We start from the raw sequence: 15844 nt of genomic DNA on the forward strand, positions 1-15844 counted from the left end.
TTGGTGCGCCGCTGTAATAGATGCCATAAACCAGTGACGTACCGGGACGTCACAAGCCGCACCATGCATAGCTGGCCGCAGTGTTCACATGTGCTCTTGCGTTTCATTAAAGCTTGATGACAGAGCAGAGTGATGACGTAGAGGGCCGTGCTCTCTCCCACCATTTCTCAGGTACAGCTCCTCGGCTCGGGGCAGTTAGTGACTGTGTGCTGGATCACTGGGGGGCAGCCAGTCATGGTGGTCCCTCACCGAGTACGGGGCATACACCCCTATACACAGCCCCTATACACAGCTGATAACACAATAATCGATTGCATATCTGACCCTGCTCCCTTCACAATGACTTGTGCACAGACTGGTTACACTTTTCAGTACAAGAGCTAGGGAATCTGTCCGTTGTGGCTATATACATGTATTGTTTCCTGAAACAACAGGAAGTAGGACTCTAAAATGGCTCCATTGGCCAATGTGAAAATAGCTAAATTTCTATTTATTTTTACTTTTAATACAGAATATGATATGTAAAAGAAAAACATTGCCAAAAATATGTGAAAAAATACATTGATATTCCATTATTTTCTGGCTGCTGCATTGTAACACAAATAAAGTGATTTGAAGACAGGGCACTCAGCTTATTATAATTGCCTGTAGGAAGTCGTGGGGAGCAGCTTTTCTTCTGAAGAATTATGCTAGCTGCTCCTTTCTCTGCTTGACTGATGTCCCACAGACCAAAATACCTCATCATAAGCCGCCTCCAATGACATCAGCCAGAAAATGGAAGGACATCATTGTCACCCTGTTACCATCCTGGTAGTCATCCTGTTGCCATCCTGGTAGTCATCCTGTTGCCATCCTAGTGGTCATCCTCTTGCCATCCTGGTAGTCATCCTCTTGCCATCCTAGTGGTCATCCTGTTGCCATCCTGGTGGTCATCCTGTTGCCATCCTGGTGGTAATCCTGTTGCCATCCTAGTGGTCATCCTGTTGCCATCCTGGTAGTCATCCTGTTGCCATCCTAGTGGTCATCCTGTTGCCATCCTGGTGGTCATCCTGTTGCCATCCTGGTGGTCATCCTGTTGCCATCCTGGTTGTCATCCTGTTGCCATCCTAGTGGTCATCCTGTTGCCATCCTGGTGGTCATCCTGTTGCCATCCTGGTGGTCATCCTGTTGCCATCCTGGTGGTCATCCTGTTGCCATCCTGGTTGTCATTCTGTTTCCATCCTAGTGGTCATCCTGTTGCCATCCTGAGGGTCATCCTGTTACCATCCTGGGGGTCATCCTGTTACCATCCTGGTGGTCATCGTGTTGCCATCCTGGTGGTCATCCTGTTGCCATCCTGGTGGTCATCGTGTTGCCATCCTGGTGGTCATCCTGTTGCCATCCTAGTGGTCATCCTGTTGCCATCCTGGTGGTCATCCTGTTGCCATCCTAGTGGTCATCGTGTTGCCATCCTGGTGGTCATCCTGTTGCCATCCTAGTGGTCATCCTGGTGGTCATCCTGTTGCCATCCTGGTGGTCATCGTGTTGCCATCCTGGTGGTCATCCTGTTGCCATCCTAGTGGTCATCCTGTTGCCATCCTGGTGGTCATCCTGTTGCCATCCTAGTGGTCATCCTGTTGACATCCTAGTGGTCATCCTGTTGCCATCCTGAGGGTCATCCTGTTACCTTCCTGGGGGTCATCCTGTTACCATCCTGGTGGTCATCCTGTTGACATCCTAGTGGTCATCCTGTTGCCATCCTAGTGGTCATCCTGTTGCCATCCTGGTGGTCATCCTGTTGCCATCCTGAGGGTCATCCTGTTGACATCCTAGTGGTCATCCTGTTGCCATTCTGAGGGTCATCCTGTTACCATCCTGGGGGTCATCCTGTTACCATCCTGGTGGTCATCCTGTTGCCATCCTGGTGGTCATCCTGTTGCCATCCTGGTGGTCATCCTGTTGCCATCCTGGGGGTCATCCTGTTGCCATCCTAGTGGTCATCCTGTTGCCATCCTGGTGGTCATCCTGTTGCCATCCTAGTGGTCATCCTGTTGCCATCCTGAGGGTCATCCTGTTACCATCCTGGGGGTCATCCTGTTACCATCCTGGTGGTCATCGTGTTGCCATCCTGGTGGTCATCCTGTTGCCATCCTGGTGGTCATCCTGTTGCCATCCTGGTGGTCATCCTGTTGCCATCCTAGTGGTCATCCTGTTGCCATCCTGGTGGTCATCCTGTTGCCATCCTAGTGGTCATCCTGTTGCCATCCTGAGGGTCATCCTGTTACCATCCTGGGGGTCATCCTGTTACCATCCTGGTGGTCATCCTGTTGCCATCCTGGTGGTCATCCTGTTGACATCCTAGTGGTCATCCTGTTGACATCCTAGTGGTCATCCTGTTGCCATCCTGAGGGTCATCCTGTTACCATCCTGGGGGTCATCCTGGTGGTCATCCTGTTGCCATCCTGGTGGTCATCCTGTTGCCATCCTGGGGGTCATCCTGTTGCCATCCTGGTGGTCATCGTGTTGCCATCCTGGTGGTCATCCTGTTGCCATCCTAGTGGTCATCCTGTTGCCATCCTGGTGGTCATCCTGTTGCCATCCTAGTGGTCATCCTGATGCCATCCTGAGGGTCATCCTGTTACCATCCTGGGGGTCATCCTGTTACCATCCTGGTGGTCATCGTGTTGCCATCCTGGTGGTCATCGTGTTGCCATCCTGGTGGTCATCCTGTTGCCATCCTGGTGGTCATCCTGTTGCCATCCTAGTGGTCATCCTGTTGCCATCATGGTGGTCATCCTGTTGCCATCCTGGTGGTCATCCTGTTGCCATCCTAGTGGTCAACCTGTTGCCATCCTGAGGGTCATTCTGTTACCATCCTGGTGGTCATCCTGTTGCCATCCTGGTGGTCATCCTGTTGCCATCCTAGTGGTCAACCTGTTGCCATCCTGGTGGTCATCCTGTTACCATCCTGGTGGTCATCCTGTTGCAATCCCGGTGGCTTACAGGGTTAAAACCGTTAGGGAGGTTCCAGAATTCTATGTTGCTATGATCTATTGCGGCAGCATTGAACACATCATGTACCAAGGGTAATTGTGGGTGACATGTCATATATACAAAGTCAGGTTCTCTAGAGCTGTTGCTTTTAGTGGGGAAGCCGTCCTCACATGTCGTCATATGTGCTAGCCCTGTGCAATAGTCTGACAGCTTCTGTCCGGCAGATCCGCACACACATACCGGTTTTATTACATAAGAAAGAGCAGTAGGCTGCACCATACTATACAGATTACCATTGCAAAGAAACATGTACCACATGGTTTTCTTTTTTTTTTTTTGCAATGGGTCCATATGGCGGACAGATGCCTTGGCATTCTTCCTGACTGTGCACACTGTTTGTAGCATACCTCCTGAGTATACAGTGTGTACCTAGCCTTCATCCCTTAATAAGTATGACACATGGCATGGGACATTATCATTAGTAAATGTTATTGGCTCAATACAACTGTTTGTACGTTATTCGTTGAGTTAGATTGTGTTTGTCTACACTCGCGTTAGCAGTATAGGTCATGCTACAGTGTTCTCTTATGTTTTTCTTGCAAACATATGTTTCTATATTATGTAATGGATTACAATATATAAATTTCCATTCTAGAATGCCAGAAGATGCCGCCCTGCTTTCTGTTCAGCAGTCCCTTAGACGGTGCTTTGATGCTGTAGAGCAACAACATAAGGAATGGAACCGTGCTATATTTGAGTGCGCTCCCTTGGTGAGCTCCTTGAGTAACCTGGCGGAGCAGCTGCAGGCTTGCCAGAAAGTTGTCTTTTCGAAGACTGCCCTCAGTGCCTTTACTGATCTACAAGAACGCCTTCGTTACAAGCTTGAGGCTGCTGTTGACCTAACTCTTGAGAAACTCAATGAGAACATGTAGGTTTTCACTGTGGTTGAAATTTAAGTTTGTATACTAGAATTTAGATCCGTGTTTATTAATAAACCATCAATGATACAATTATATGTTAGGAGATTTGCATGCTCCACACAGGTTAAATGTTGGCTGTGCTCCACAGCCATCATCTGCCTTAAACAGCAGTGACCAGAGCTAAGTTCCATCACTGCTGTTATCTCCTTTTCATCCATTTTTCACGTCAGTACATGGTAATGTCTGGATGTCACTTGAAACTAGAACTCATTCCTTTAAAAAATGCACAAAAAATGCTGCTTCTTTTCTGCAAAGAGTGCAGGTTTTGCTGCAGAAAAAAAAACCTGAAAAAACCCCTAGTGTGAACATAGCCATAGTGTTTAATTATCTACTATTTTCTTTTTTGGGCTTCAGATATTTAAAAACAAAAAAAACAATGTGCATTGTCCCTGATTTATCATTGCATTGGCGCCTGTTTTTCATCTAGTATGTGTGTTGCACCTTTTTTTTGTTTGCACCCAATTCAGTATTTAATATTTTGTCATTTTGTAAGTCTATTTTATTTGTTCAGGCTTTCTATTTTATTTTTCACTTTTTTTGGAAGAGTTTAGTGATTTCAGATGTTTTTGCCTGGTTTATCAACTGCAAAAATTTGGTGCAACTCCATTCCAATTCCCTCCTGGTATATTGTTGAAAACACCATCATTTAGGTGCAATTTTGTAGCTTATTTTGCACAATGTGCAACGTTTGTCATCAAAAAGTGACAAAAACAAGACCGTTAAAAATACCATTCTTGACTTTCCACTAAATTCATAAATCGTAAGCGCTGTTTAGAATAATGGCAAGTATTACCACAAGGCAAAAAAGGAAAGTGACTTTAAAAAAAAAAATGCAAATGATTTGAGGCCTGGGTATTTTCTTCCATAGGCTTCAATAAAACACATGTGACTTGCAAATCACAGGCCACTGGACAGGTCCCGAATCATCACTTGTGTTTTTTTACAGCTCAGCAACGCTTTTTCTTTCGTTGTGTTAGTTGCCATCACCTGTGTGAAGTGGCCGTTTTGTCCTGTCACTCAAGTTGGTCTGGTCCTATGGGCGTGGTTACAGCGCTTTTTTTCCCTCAGAAACCTGCTCATCATTACGTTGGTGGCGTAGTGGTGTGCGCATGTCCAAAGTGAAGATCCACTGCCCAGGAGATTCAAAACAGCGCGGGCTGCGCTATTCGCCGTTTACCGGTGGGCGCGGCCATCTTTCCTCTGGCCGCGCGTGCGCAGATGGAGCGCTCTGCTGCCCGGGCTTCAGGAAAATGGCCGCGGGATTCCGCGCGTGCGCAGATGGAGATCGCGGCGGCCATTTTCCTGAAGCCCAGGCAGCAGAGTGCTCCATCTGCGCACGCAGGTTAGATACATGCAATATTATTTATAATAACATGATTTATTATTACAGGTGTATACTCCAAGGAGTAAGAGACTCTGTCAGTCACCAGTTGGGATCGGTCCTCTATGTTTATGAGGTGAACATGGAGAGGCTCAGCCTCGAGGCGTCCCTGGAACGCACTTGTCACAGCCCTTCTATAGCCGATATGTTGGAGTGGCTGCAAGACACCGAAAAATATTACAGAAGCCAGTATCCTTTCTTTCTAAATAAGTTTTTCCTTTTTGAAGGAAAGTCACGTCTTTATGCGCAAGATTCTGCCATCTGACGCAGGAAAAATATATCTTTGTACCTTGTTAGCCAGTGTGTATATATATATATATATATATATATATATATATATATATATATAGTGATAATCATGTAAATCATGTAATCATGTGATAATGAAGTGATAATCATGTAAATTGCCTCAGAGAGGAAGAGGACTAGAACTCTAGTGCCACCTTTTGGAACTAGCAATTCTAAGACTATGTGCACACGTCCGGAATTTCAACTGTGCCGCCAGTAAAATGCATGAATTAGCATGCGTATTCCTTCTAAACACTAGCGTTTTACAAGCGTAATTAGCTTGCAGAATGCTAGCATTTTCCAAGCGATCTGTAGCATCGCTTGGAAAACTGATTGACAGGTTGGTTACACTTGTCAAACATAGTGCTTGATAAGTGTGACCAACTTTTTACTATTGATGCTGCCTATGCAGCACCAATAGTAAAAAGATATAATGTTAAAAAAAAATTATCAATCGTGATATTCTCACCTTCCGGCGTCCCCCGCAGCGTTCCCGCTCCTCGCAATGCTCCGGTTTTCAATAATGCACTGCATCACCAAGGAGACGGACTCAGTGCTACAGGACCCTTGCAGACTCCGCCCACTCCGGACTGCCTCTGTACCTTTTCTACCCTCCATTAAAAGTGTGGTTTTGACAAAGACCAGCCTTGGTCGAAACGTTAACCGTAACTTAAAGTATCCGTCATTTTCTCTGAACACTAATAAGCATTTGGTGATGCCTGTACTAAAAATAAAAAATACAACTTTCACGTAAAAACCTGCAAGTCTTGAGTGTGCGGCTGTTTTTTCTATAGACATTAAGGCTACTTTCACACATCAGGTTTTTTTTGCTGTCAGGCGCAATCCGGCTAAATTTAAAAAAAACGGATCCAGCGAATTTTGCCGCCGGATCCGTTTTTTTCCCATAGACTTGTATTAGTGCTGGATAACATTTTGTCCGGTTTTCGCCGGATTCGGCAAATCTGCCTTTCCGGTTTCTGGAAAAAACGTCCATAGCAACATTTTTTGTCTCCGGTGCTTCCGACTGTTTGCTAGAATGGAAGCCTATGGGAGTCGGAAGGTGCCGGATCCGGAAAATGACGGATTTCGTCGCCGGATTTAGTTTTTTTAAACTGAGCATACTCCAAATTTTTTTTCGAAAAACCGGATCCGTCGCATCAGTTTTTCACAATCTGCGCCGGATCCATTTTTTCCAACATTCGCCGGATTGTGCCTGATGCAAAAAACCTGATGTGTGAAAGTAGCCTTAGAGAGGATTCACATTGGATAGGTTCCCAGCAACCAGAGATCGCCTTGTCGTTTTCTGCTGGGCTTGCATGAATTGGCCAAATTATGTGCTAAGTATCTCCATGTTTTCTTATTATCTAGAGCAGTAATGCAATTCATATTTCATATGTTACATGTTTACACGCTTATAGCACTACAGAGTGCAGCTTTATTTGTTTACTAGTGGGCACATAACTTTTTATTTTCTTTTTATTTTAATCATTGCGAAATAGAAAGAACAATTAAAAAAGCAATTTAGGAATTATGGTTTTTTTATGCCTTTTTGCTCTCTTTACTGTGCAGTAATTGTGATAAGACGACTTAATTTTTCGGGTCAGTACAATTCCAGCGACCTCAGGTTCTAAAGTATTCTCATAATTGGCACACTAAACCACTGATTTATATAAAAAAAAAAAAGTATTTGTTATTGCATTGCCATATTTTGAGAGGTATAACTTTTATATTTTTCTACTGATCGAGCTTTGTAGGGTATTGTTTTCTGTTGGGTGAGTTGACAATTTATTAGTACCATTTTGGATTACATACCTTATTTTATTGCTTTTTTCTATTTTTGGGTGGCTGAGTCAACATAAAACAGAAATTCATAAATGGTTTTTAGTTTTATTTTTTTCACACCATTCACTGTGCAGTAAAAGTGATCAGGCAACTGGATTCTTTGGGTCATTACTATCGCAGTCACAGATTTATATAGGTCTTTTTTTGTTTTGCTTCTTTTGCAAACTAAAATATTTTGCTTACAATTTGTTTTTCCATCATCATATTCTGATAGCCGGAGCTTTATTATTTTTTTGATCACCAGAGCTATATAAGGGCTTATTTTTGGGGGGGACAAAATTATGTATTTATTGATACCTTTTTTTATTCTATATTTTGTATGTTAATATTACCAAAAAGCAAAATGTTTGGTCTGTTTTTTTATTTTATTTTTTTACAGTGTTCACCAAACGGTTTATATAATATGACAGTTCTACAGATTGGTTTGTTATAGACACGGGCATACCAAAGTGTACTTTTTTCCTTTCCTTTTATTTTTACGGAAATAACCAGATTTTGTACTTGCAAAACATTTTTCCATTTTTTTTAAATTTCCCTTTTATTTTTTCACATATTTACAAACTTTATTTCACTTTCTTTTTGCTTTTTTATTTAGCCCCAGTATGGGACTTCAGCTTTTCCTGGTCTAATCGCTGATCTAATAATCTGATATTAGAGCTGCCAATTAGACACAAGGCAGGATCTTACAGGCCACCATACCTGGGTGACCCTGCTGCCATTTTTCAGCCATGGAGACCATCGGAGTGAGGCGATTGCCATTGCTTTGTGCCGATCGGAGCAAGGAGAGAGGCATTAGCACCAGTCATGGGCACTTCTGTGTGCTGTCAGCTATGCGATATAGCTGACGCCTGCTGATGATTTTGCGGGCTGTGCTAGGGAATTGGCCATGATCATCACACCATACATGCATGGCGGTTTGCGGGAACGCATTTCCCACTGCAGCGTATATATACGGTGGATGTCATAAAGGGGTTAAAAGAGTTGGATAACATCAGCATCCTTCATTAGATGAGCACACAGCTAGTCATGGGAAAGAGACTTCAAGGGTTTAGAAAAGTCTGAGTGCCATCTTGGAAAATGTGCCTTAATTATGTCATAGATACCTACAAAGGAAGCTTCTTCTAAATGTGCAGGGTAACCGATTGTCAGATATCAAAGATTTAACTCATTCTTGGGAACGATTAAATGAGAAAGTCACAACAAAGCAACATCTTGTTGAAGGTATTGTATAAATGATTGAAATATATCTTCTGACACAGAAGATAACACTAGAGCAAAGAAAATGTGCTTCTACAGAGCCCTAAAAAATGAATGGATGACCATGTAAGTCTTGGTCATGCCCAGCTCAGCAAGGCAAGATCTGGCATTTGCTTTGGCTAATAGAAGAAGGTATTGTGCCTATGGCATCTGTAAGCATGCCTTCCTATGTGACTTTCCATCAGCTCTCTATCTGGACATTTGGGTTTCAGGATTAAATCTAACAATATAGTTTGGTGTTTAGGTATATATTTTCCTCTTATAGGTAGATGATTATTACATAGGGGTTTCTATTTTCTGGCCCTGAAATTCATTCCCCATATTTGAAAGCATACATGCCGATAATTAGTCTAATTTTTATTATTTAGAAAATCCTCTCAACTCTCCAAACATTAAATGCATTGCTGGAAAAATTGTGCACATAGAAACAATAATGTGCATACAAACAAATTGAACATGGAAAACGTAAAAAACACATTAGCTGGTCACTGGCCAATAAGAAAACAAAAACAATAGCAGAAATGTAATATTTTGCAAGTAGTAAGTAGCTGGATATAAAGATATCTAAATGTAGCCAGCTTTAGTGTTTAACTCCCTAAGAGCTGAAATATTCACAACTATGCAACACATGTAATCATACAAACTGCAGGCATTGGGGTAAGTGGTTCATGCAATTAATAGATGACTGCTGTAAATGTCTGAATCAGCATTCATAGAGTTTAAACAACATTGGAAGTGAGAAAAGCGTGTTTTCCGTAGAGCTATATTCACAATTTAATCAACACGTGAATATTCGAGTGAATAATAATGGGAGAGTCCAGATTTCATTAGGTGCTAATAAGAAGGCTGTAGTTCACACTATGCAATCAGTGGAATGATGAATCTCCGCTGTTTACTCACTATTGATGCAGGGAAAATAAATATTAAAACGGGGGTCCTGTCAAGGAAATAATGCAAATCCTGGCTGTGAATTCACAGATCATGCCACTTCCTTGGCCCATCATTTCATGAGAGGAGGCTGAGCATTGTAGTCTGACAATTGTGCTGCTCTAGGCAATCCTTCAGGGAGAGGCCATGCTGGAGAGGTAAACACTAGTCAGAGGTCCTCTGACAGTGGTGCATGTACATGTAATTAGTAGAACATACAGCATAATGGCATCACACCAAGTCTTTCAACCATCCAGACTTTCTCAAGGTATGTGACCTTGAGAAAGTCTAGATGGGAGAAAGGCCTCAGTGTGATGCCATTATGCTGTATGTTCTACTAAAGGTACCTTCACACTAAACGACTTTACAACGATAACGATAGCGATCCGTGACGTTGCAGCATCCTGGATAGCGATATCGTTGTGTTTGACACGCAGCAGCGATCTGGATCCTGCTGTGATATCGCTGGTCGTTGCTGAAAGTCCAGAACTTTATTTGGTCGTCAGATCGGCGTGTATCGTCGTGTTTGACAGCAAAAGCAACGATGCCAGCGATGTTTTACAATGGTAACCAGGGTAAATATCGGGTTACTAAGCGCAGGGCCGCGCTTAGTAACCCGATGTTTACCCTGGTTACCATTGTAAATGTAAAAAAAAACAAACAGTACATACTCACATTCCGGTGTCTGTCACACGTCCCCCGCCGTCCGCTTCCCGCACTGCCTGTGATTGCCGGCCGTAAAGTAAAAGCAGAGCACAGCAGTGACGTCACCGCTGTGCTGTGCCTTACGGCCGGCACTCACAGTCAGTGCAGGAAGCGGACGGCGGGGGACGTTACGGACACCGGAATGTAAGTATGTACTGTTTGGTTTTTTTACATTTACGCTGGTAACCAGGGTAAACATCGGGTTACTAAGCGTGGCCCTGCGCTTAGTAACCCGATGTTTACCCTGGTTACCCGGGGACTTCGGCATCGTTGGTCGCTGGAGAGCTGTCTGTGTGACAGCTCTCCAGCGACCACACAGCGACGCTGCAGCGATCGGCATCGTTGTCGATATCGCTGCAGCGTCGCTTGGTGTGAAGGTACCTTAATAACATGCACCATTGTCAGAGGACCTCTGACTAGTGTTTACCTTTGTCAGACTGTACTGCTCATCCGCCTCTTGTCTTACATGAAATGATGGGCTGAGGAATGGTATGACCTGTGAATTCACAGAAAAGGTGCTTTCACATTGCTTTTAGTTACAGGCTCGGTGGGCTCGACAGGGCTTACATCCAATCCCCCATAAGCAAAATTGGATTTAGACATATTATTTCCGATGTGCCCATAGACAGAGCGAACCTGTGCTTTGACGTGCATCATTTTCGAGGATGTACACCTACTGCAGACAGACACTCAGACATATCGGAAACCAGAGCTTACTCCGATCATACCTTTTAAAAGTAAATACCTTTCCGACATCCAGGGCTGTGGAGTTGAGTCCATTTTGGTGGAGTCGGTATAAAATGGACAGACTCCTAAAATATATAATACATTGGGTTCAGTAGTTCAGTGCTGTAAATGTTTTCATAATAATTTGGGAAGGTTATGAAATGTCCTATGCATGTCTGTTCTGTTCCTGGTCTAAGGATCTGGGCTTTTAGTTGAGATGAATCTGTGCTGCACTTTATGTACATGCTCAGTAGTGACTCGTGCTGTGGAGTCGGGAGTCGGAGGTTTGGGTTACCGACTTCACAGCCCTGCCAACATCTGCTGTACATGTATGGTGCATGTCAGGGAAGGGTGTAGGGAGCGGGTTCAGGAGCTGAGCCCACTCCATACGTGTCAAGTGTAGGCTCTGGTATACAGCCACAATCTGCCTCTCAGGCCAAATTCACACATTCCACTTTGCAAAATTTCAGACATGAAGATGGTCACTCACAAGCAGCGACCTGTCACACAGACACCAGAGGCAGGCAGAGTGGCCGGGACAGGAGCCGTGGACCCACCATCAGTCCCGCCTCTATACCCCTAAAGCTAATACCCAAAAACTTTAAATGTGGATTGAAGAACCACCACAACACGGATTTCTTCACTAAAGATTTTGTTTTAATCTGTATAGCAGCACCATTATGGCCATGCCTTTATTTTACATTGCTAAATCATGCTGACAAGATCTCTCTAATAGCTCCTGTTAGTGTTTCTCTGTGGCATGAACATTATACACATCCAACTGTGCAGCATTAACTTTATGCACATTTTCTACAGCACATAAATTCACACAACACTACTTCATACACAGTACACACACATAAAGCTCTGCTGCATACATGTATGCACCAGCAGTAGTGCTGGGTACATTCACACAGACAGGTCTTCTATACACATGCACATCCAACTTTGCTGCATTCATATATACACACACAGCTCTGCTGCATACACATGTGAGGGAGAGGTTGAAGATTCCCGCCCCACACACATTTACCTGTGTAAACATAAAGATGTTTTTGGTGTTTTAGCCACTAGATGGCAGCGGTTTGCAGATTCATAGGACTGTCACCTGTATGTCAGTTGGCACACAGAGAGATAACCAGTTTGAGCCGCCCCCAGTGACAGTTGGAAAAACTGAAGGATGACAGAGAGTTGCAGGCGGCCATCTTAGAGTGCAGTTAGAGAGAGACAGATGTGACAGGAAAGTTAAGAAGAACGGCTGTGTGAAGTACTGAGGAAAGGTGCAACTGTCCCTGTGATTCCTGTCAGACAAACAGAATCACGTTGGTGAGGCGACTGCGATTGGATACAGAGTTGGGTTCAACCCAAAGCATCGGCTGTGACGTGAATGGCCTCTGCTTAAGCTTCTTTCACACTTCCGTCAGTACGGGGCCGTCGCTAAGCGTCGGTGCAACATACCGACGGACGTTGTGCAAATTCTGCACAACGTGGGCAGCGGACGCAGTGTTTCAACGCGTCCGCTGCCCACTGTAAAGTCCCAGGGAGGAGGGGGCGGAGTTTCGGCTGCGCATGCGCGGTAGGAAATGCAGGACACAGCGTACGAAAAAACGTTCCCTTGAACGTTTTTTCGATACGACGGCCCGCCAAATACCGACGCATCCAGTGCACGACTTATGGAACGTGTGTCCATACGTCGCGATGCGTCGGTACTACAAGTCTATGTGCAAAAAACGTATCCTGCGGGCAACTTTGCAGGATGCGTTTTTTCCACAGAACGACGCATTGCGACGGCCCCTAAACGACGGAAGTGTGAAAGAGGCCTAACCTGTCAGGCAAACACTGCGCTCCAGGTGACAAGCCCAGGATCCACTGCACGGTCTCCCAGATAAACCGCCGTTCTGACGATTAGATACCCACTTCTGTGTTCAGTTAACGGCCGGTATTTCCTGAGCTCAGGCCCCACCACAGGGATCCCGGTGGGTGCATGCACGAAGATTTTAGAGAGAGTTTGGTGCCAAACCTAAATTCTCATTTAGAGACCTTGTTTGCTAAGAAGGCTGTGTGAACCTTAGCTAGATACTCCCCTCAGTGGGTGAGCTTGTGTATAGATAGTAAAATAGAATTGCAATTTTAGAGAATTGTTACGTCTGTGAATCTCTGCGCTGCAGGGGTCGCCTCTTACACTCATCTAGTTACACACCTCCTCTGGGACTTGTTTCCAAAATGCATCAGGCATGTTTGGATGCTCTTTTGCAGACTTCTGACGTTGAATTTTATGGTGAGGATGCAGGGGAGGTTTTCTTCTGATGACTCTTCCATGAAGGCCATATTTGTGCAGGGGTCTCTGAACAGTAGAAGAATATACCACAACTTCAGAGTCTGCTAAATCTTTCTGAAGGTCTTTTTTAGTCAAATGGGGTTTCTGCTTTGCCTCTATATCAATCCTATGAGCAGCTCTCATTGAAATTTTGCTTGTACCTTGACATCCGCTGTTCCTGTTAACTACCATTTCTTAATTATATTTTAAACTGAGGAAAGGGCAAGTTCAAAACGCTTTGCTATCTCCTTATAGTCATTTCTGGCTTCGTAGGCTGCCACCATTTTAATTTTCAGAGTGGTAGGCAGCTGCTGTTTTTTGGCACAAGGTTAGAGGGTTTTTAAAAAGCAGGGAAATTTGTATTAGCTGGCCTGTCTGAAAGATAATTTAATAGTGGACAAGTCATAAACCTAACAGGCTAGTTAAGGTCTGAAACCTTGGTCAAAGCTATCTGAGCACGCAAATCTCCGAGGGTGCCCAATCTTTTGCATTGGCCCATTTTCCTTTATGTAATTTTTAAAATGTAAAATATAACCTCATGTATGTATATATCTTTTGCTTAAAATACAAAGGAAATGTGCCATCTTTAGCTTTAGGCCTTTTAGAGATAATTTCATCTTCACCTTGCTTAAAGGGAACTTGTCACCACGTTTTTGGAAGATGGGATAAAAATAGCGTTAAATAGGGGCAGAGGTGGGCATTACATTAGTGTGTTTGTTATGCGTTTATTACCCACCTAAGTTGCCGAAATACCTTTGCAAAGTCTCCGTTTTCGCCTGTCAATCAGGCTGGTCTGGTCAAAAGGGCGTTGTCTTCCCCCAGATTTTGCGTAGTTTTCCGTTGGTGGCGTAGTGGTGTGCGCATGCCCAAGGTCCCGAATCCTCTGCCAGGGGATTTAAAAGAGCGCGCTGTTCGTTTTCATTGGTGATCGGTGGGCGCGGCCATCTTCCTTTGGCCGCGCGTGCGCAGAAGCGGCGCTCTGCTGGCCGCGGCTTCAGGAAAATGGCCGCCGCGATATCCATCTGCGCACGCGCGGCATCCCGCGGCCATTTTCCTGAAGCCGCGGCCAGCAGAGCGCCGCTTCTGCGCACGTGCGGCCAAAGGAAGATGGCCGCGCCCACCGATCACCAATGAAAACGAACAGCGCGCTCTTTTAAATCCCCTGGCAGAGGATTCAGGACTTTGGGCATGCGCACACCACTACGCCACCAACGGAAAACTACGCAAAATCTGGGGGAAGACAAGACGCCCTTTTGACCAGACCAGCCTGATTGACAGGCGAAAACGGAGACTTTGCAAAGGTATTTCGGCAACTTAGGTGGGTAATAAACGCATAACAAACACACTAATGTAATGCCCACCTCTGCCCCTATTTAACGCTATTTTTATCCCATCTTCCAAAAACGTGGTGACAGGTTCCCTTTAACTGTTCACAATAACTGTAACTTTGACCAGGGGTGCCCAAACTTTTACATGCCACTGTAAAACAGCTAGTTAATAATTTTTTAATTATGTCACTCTCTCAAGGAGGGCCTGGTTGCATTCATGACAGTGGGTTTCACATATTGACACTGTGGATCCCACCAAGGGTGCCAGTTTTAGTAAGTGTGACACTCGCTTACCTAGCTGCATGGACATGTCTATATGTACTTTTTATACTGTACTCAGATTGTAATAACTCCTTTGTCTACCTACAGATATGTTGCTGAATGTATCATTCTTTCGAGAAGCCACAAACTCAAGCCACTGACAGACTTCCTATCGGCATTGCGAATTGGTTCCAGTGGTTTATTTGCATGTTCAGTCTGAAGTATAACATTGTACAGCCCAGCGGAGAAGCAGATCATTGCTTGTACTTCTGAACCAATACTTGTAGTATTCCTCCAGCAGAATACCATCTGTTTATATGGGGTTCCTGATATGAACATTTATGAACGATTCACTGGGTAGGAGATAAATACTATATGTGTGTGACACCGAGGACTACTACAAATCAAGAAAGCAGGTTCCTGAAATAAAGAACATCTGTAAATGTTTAATGTTTCATCTTGGACTATATATTTAAACATAAAAGTCTTGCTATATAAGGACTGGAGTTTTGTACGTCAGCCTTGAACAGGGCGCTGGACATTCATGCAGAGCCGTGCATCTCTGACTTTGGCAAACCTTTCAGCTGCTGTGTCTTATCTTACACCAGTCTTGTAGTGTAAATTATGATCTAGAATTTTGTATAAAGAATTATAAAGTAGTCATTTGTGAATGTTTCAGTGTTTATTGTTACAGGAGACAAAACCCAGGTTAATATATATGTGCTTTGGACTACAAGTCTGCAGTCTAGTCGGAATGTTGCCATGAGTATACAAATCACATCCTGGACCGCCTGCTCCAGGTGCAAGCACCAAAGAATAATCACAGCGTGCATTGTGAGGATTCCCTAAAGGGAACCTG

The 15844-nt window shown here is 44.2% G+C and overlaps 1 protein-coding gene across 1 annotated transcript; it reads left to right on the forward strand.

The window, feature by feature from the left end:
* Window positions 1-16: 16 nt before the first annotated feature.
* On the forward strand, window positions 17-15644 carry AIRIM (AFG2 interacting ribosome maturation factor). Its single transcript, XM_077295889.1, has 5 exons — window positions 17-171; window positions 3629-3901; window positions 5344-5523; window positions 8564-8685; window positions 15094-15644. Exons 2-5 carry the CDS (start codon window positions 3630-3632, stop codon window positions 15144-15146), a joined length of 627 nt encoding a protein of 208 aa, XP_077152004.1. The 5' UTR covers window positions 17-171; window position 3629; the 3' UTR covers window positions 15147-15644.
* Window positions 15645-15844: the final 200 nt, after the last annotated feature.

The sequence above is a fragment of the Ranitomeya variabilis genome, chromosome 3 (genome assembly GCF_051348905.1).
Source record: "Ranitomeya variabilis isolate aRanVar5 chromosome 3, aRanVar5.hap1, whole genome shotgun sequence".
NCBI classification, from domain to species: Eukaryota; Metazoa; Chordata; class Amphibia; order Anura; family Dendrobatidae; genus Ranitomeya; species Ranitomeya variabilis.

Coding starts and splice junctions, on each gene's coding strand:
- AIRIM (XM_077295889.1), top strand. CDS start 3,630: ATGCCAGAAGATGCCGCCCTGCTTTCTGTTCAGCAGTCCCTTAGACGG. Junction 3,902..5,343: donor GAGAAACTCAATGAGAACAT/GTAGGTTTTCAC, acceptor TTATTATTACAG/GTGTATACTCCAAGGAGTAA. Junction 5,524..8,563: donor GAAAAATATTACAGAAGCCA/GTATCCTTTCTT, acceptor ATTATGTCATAG/ATACCTACAAAGGAAGCTTC.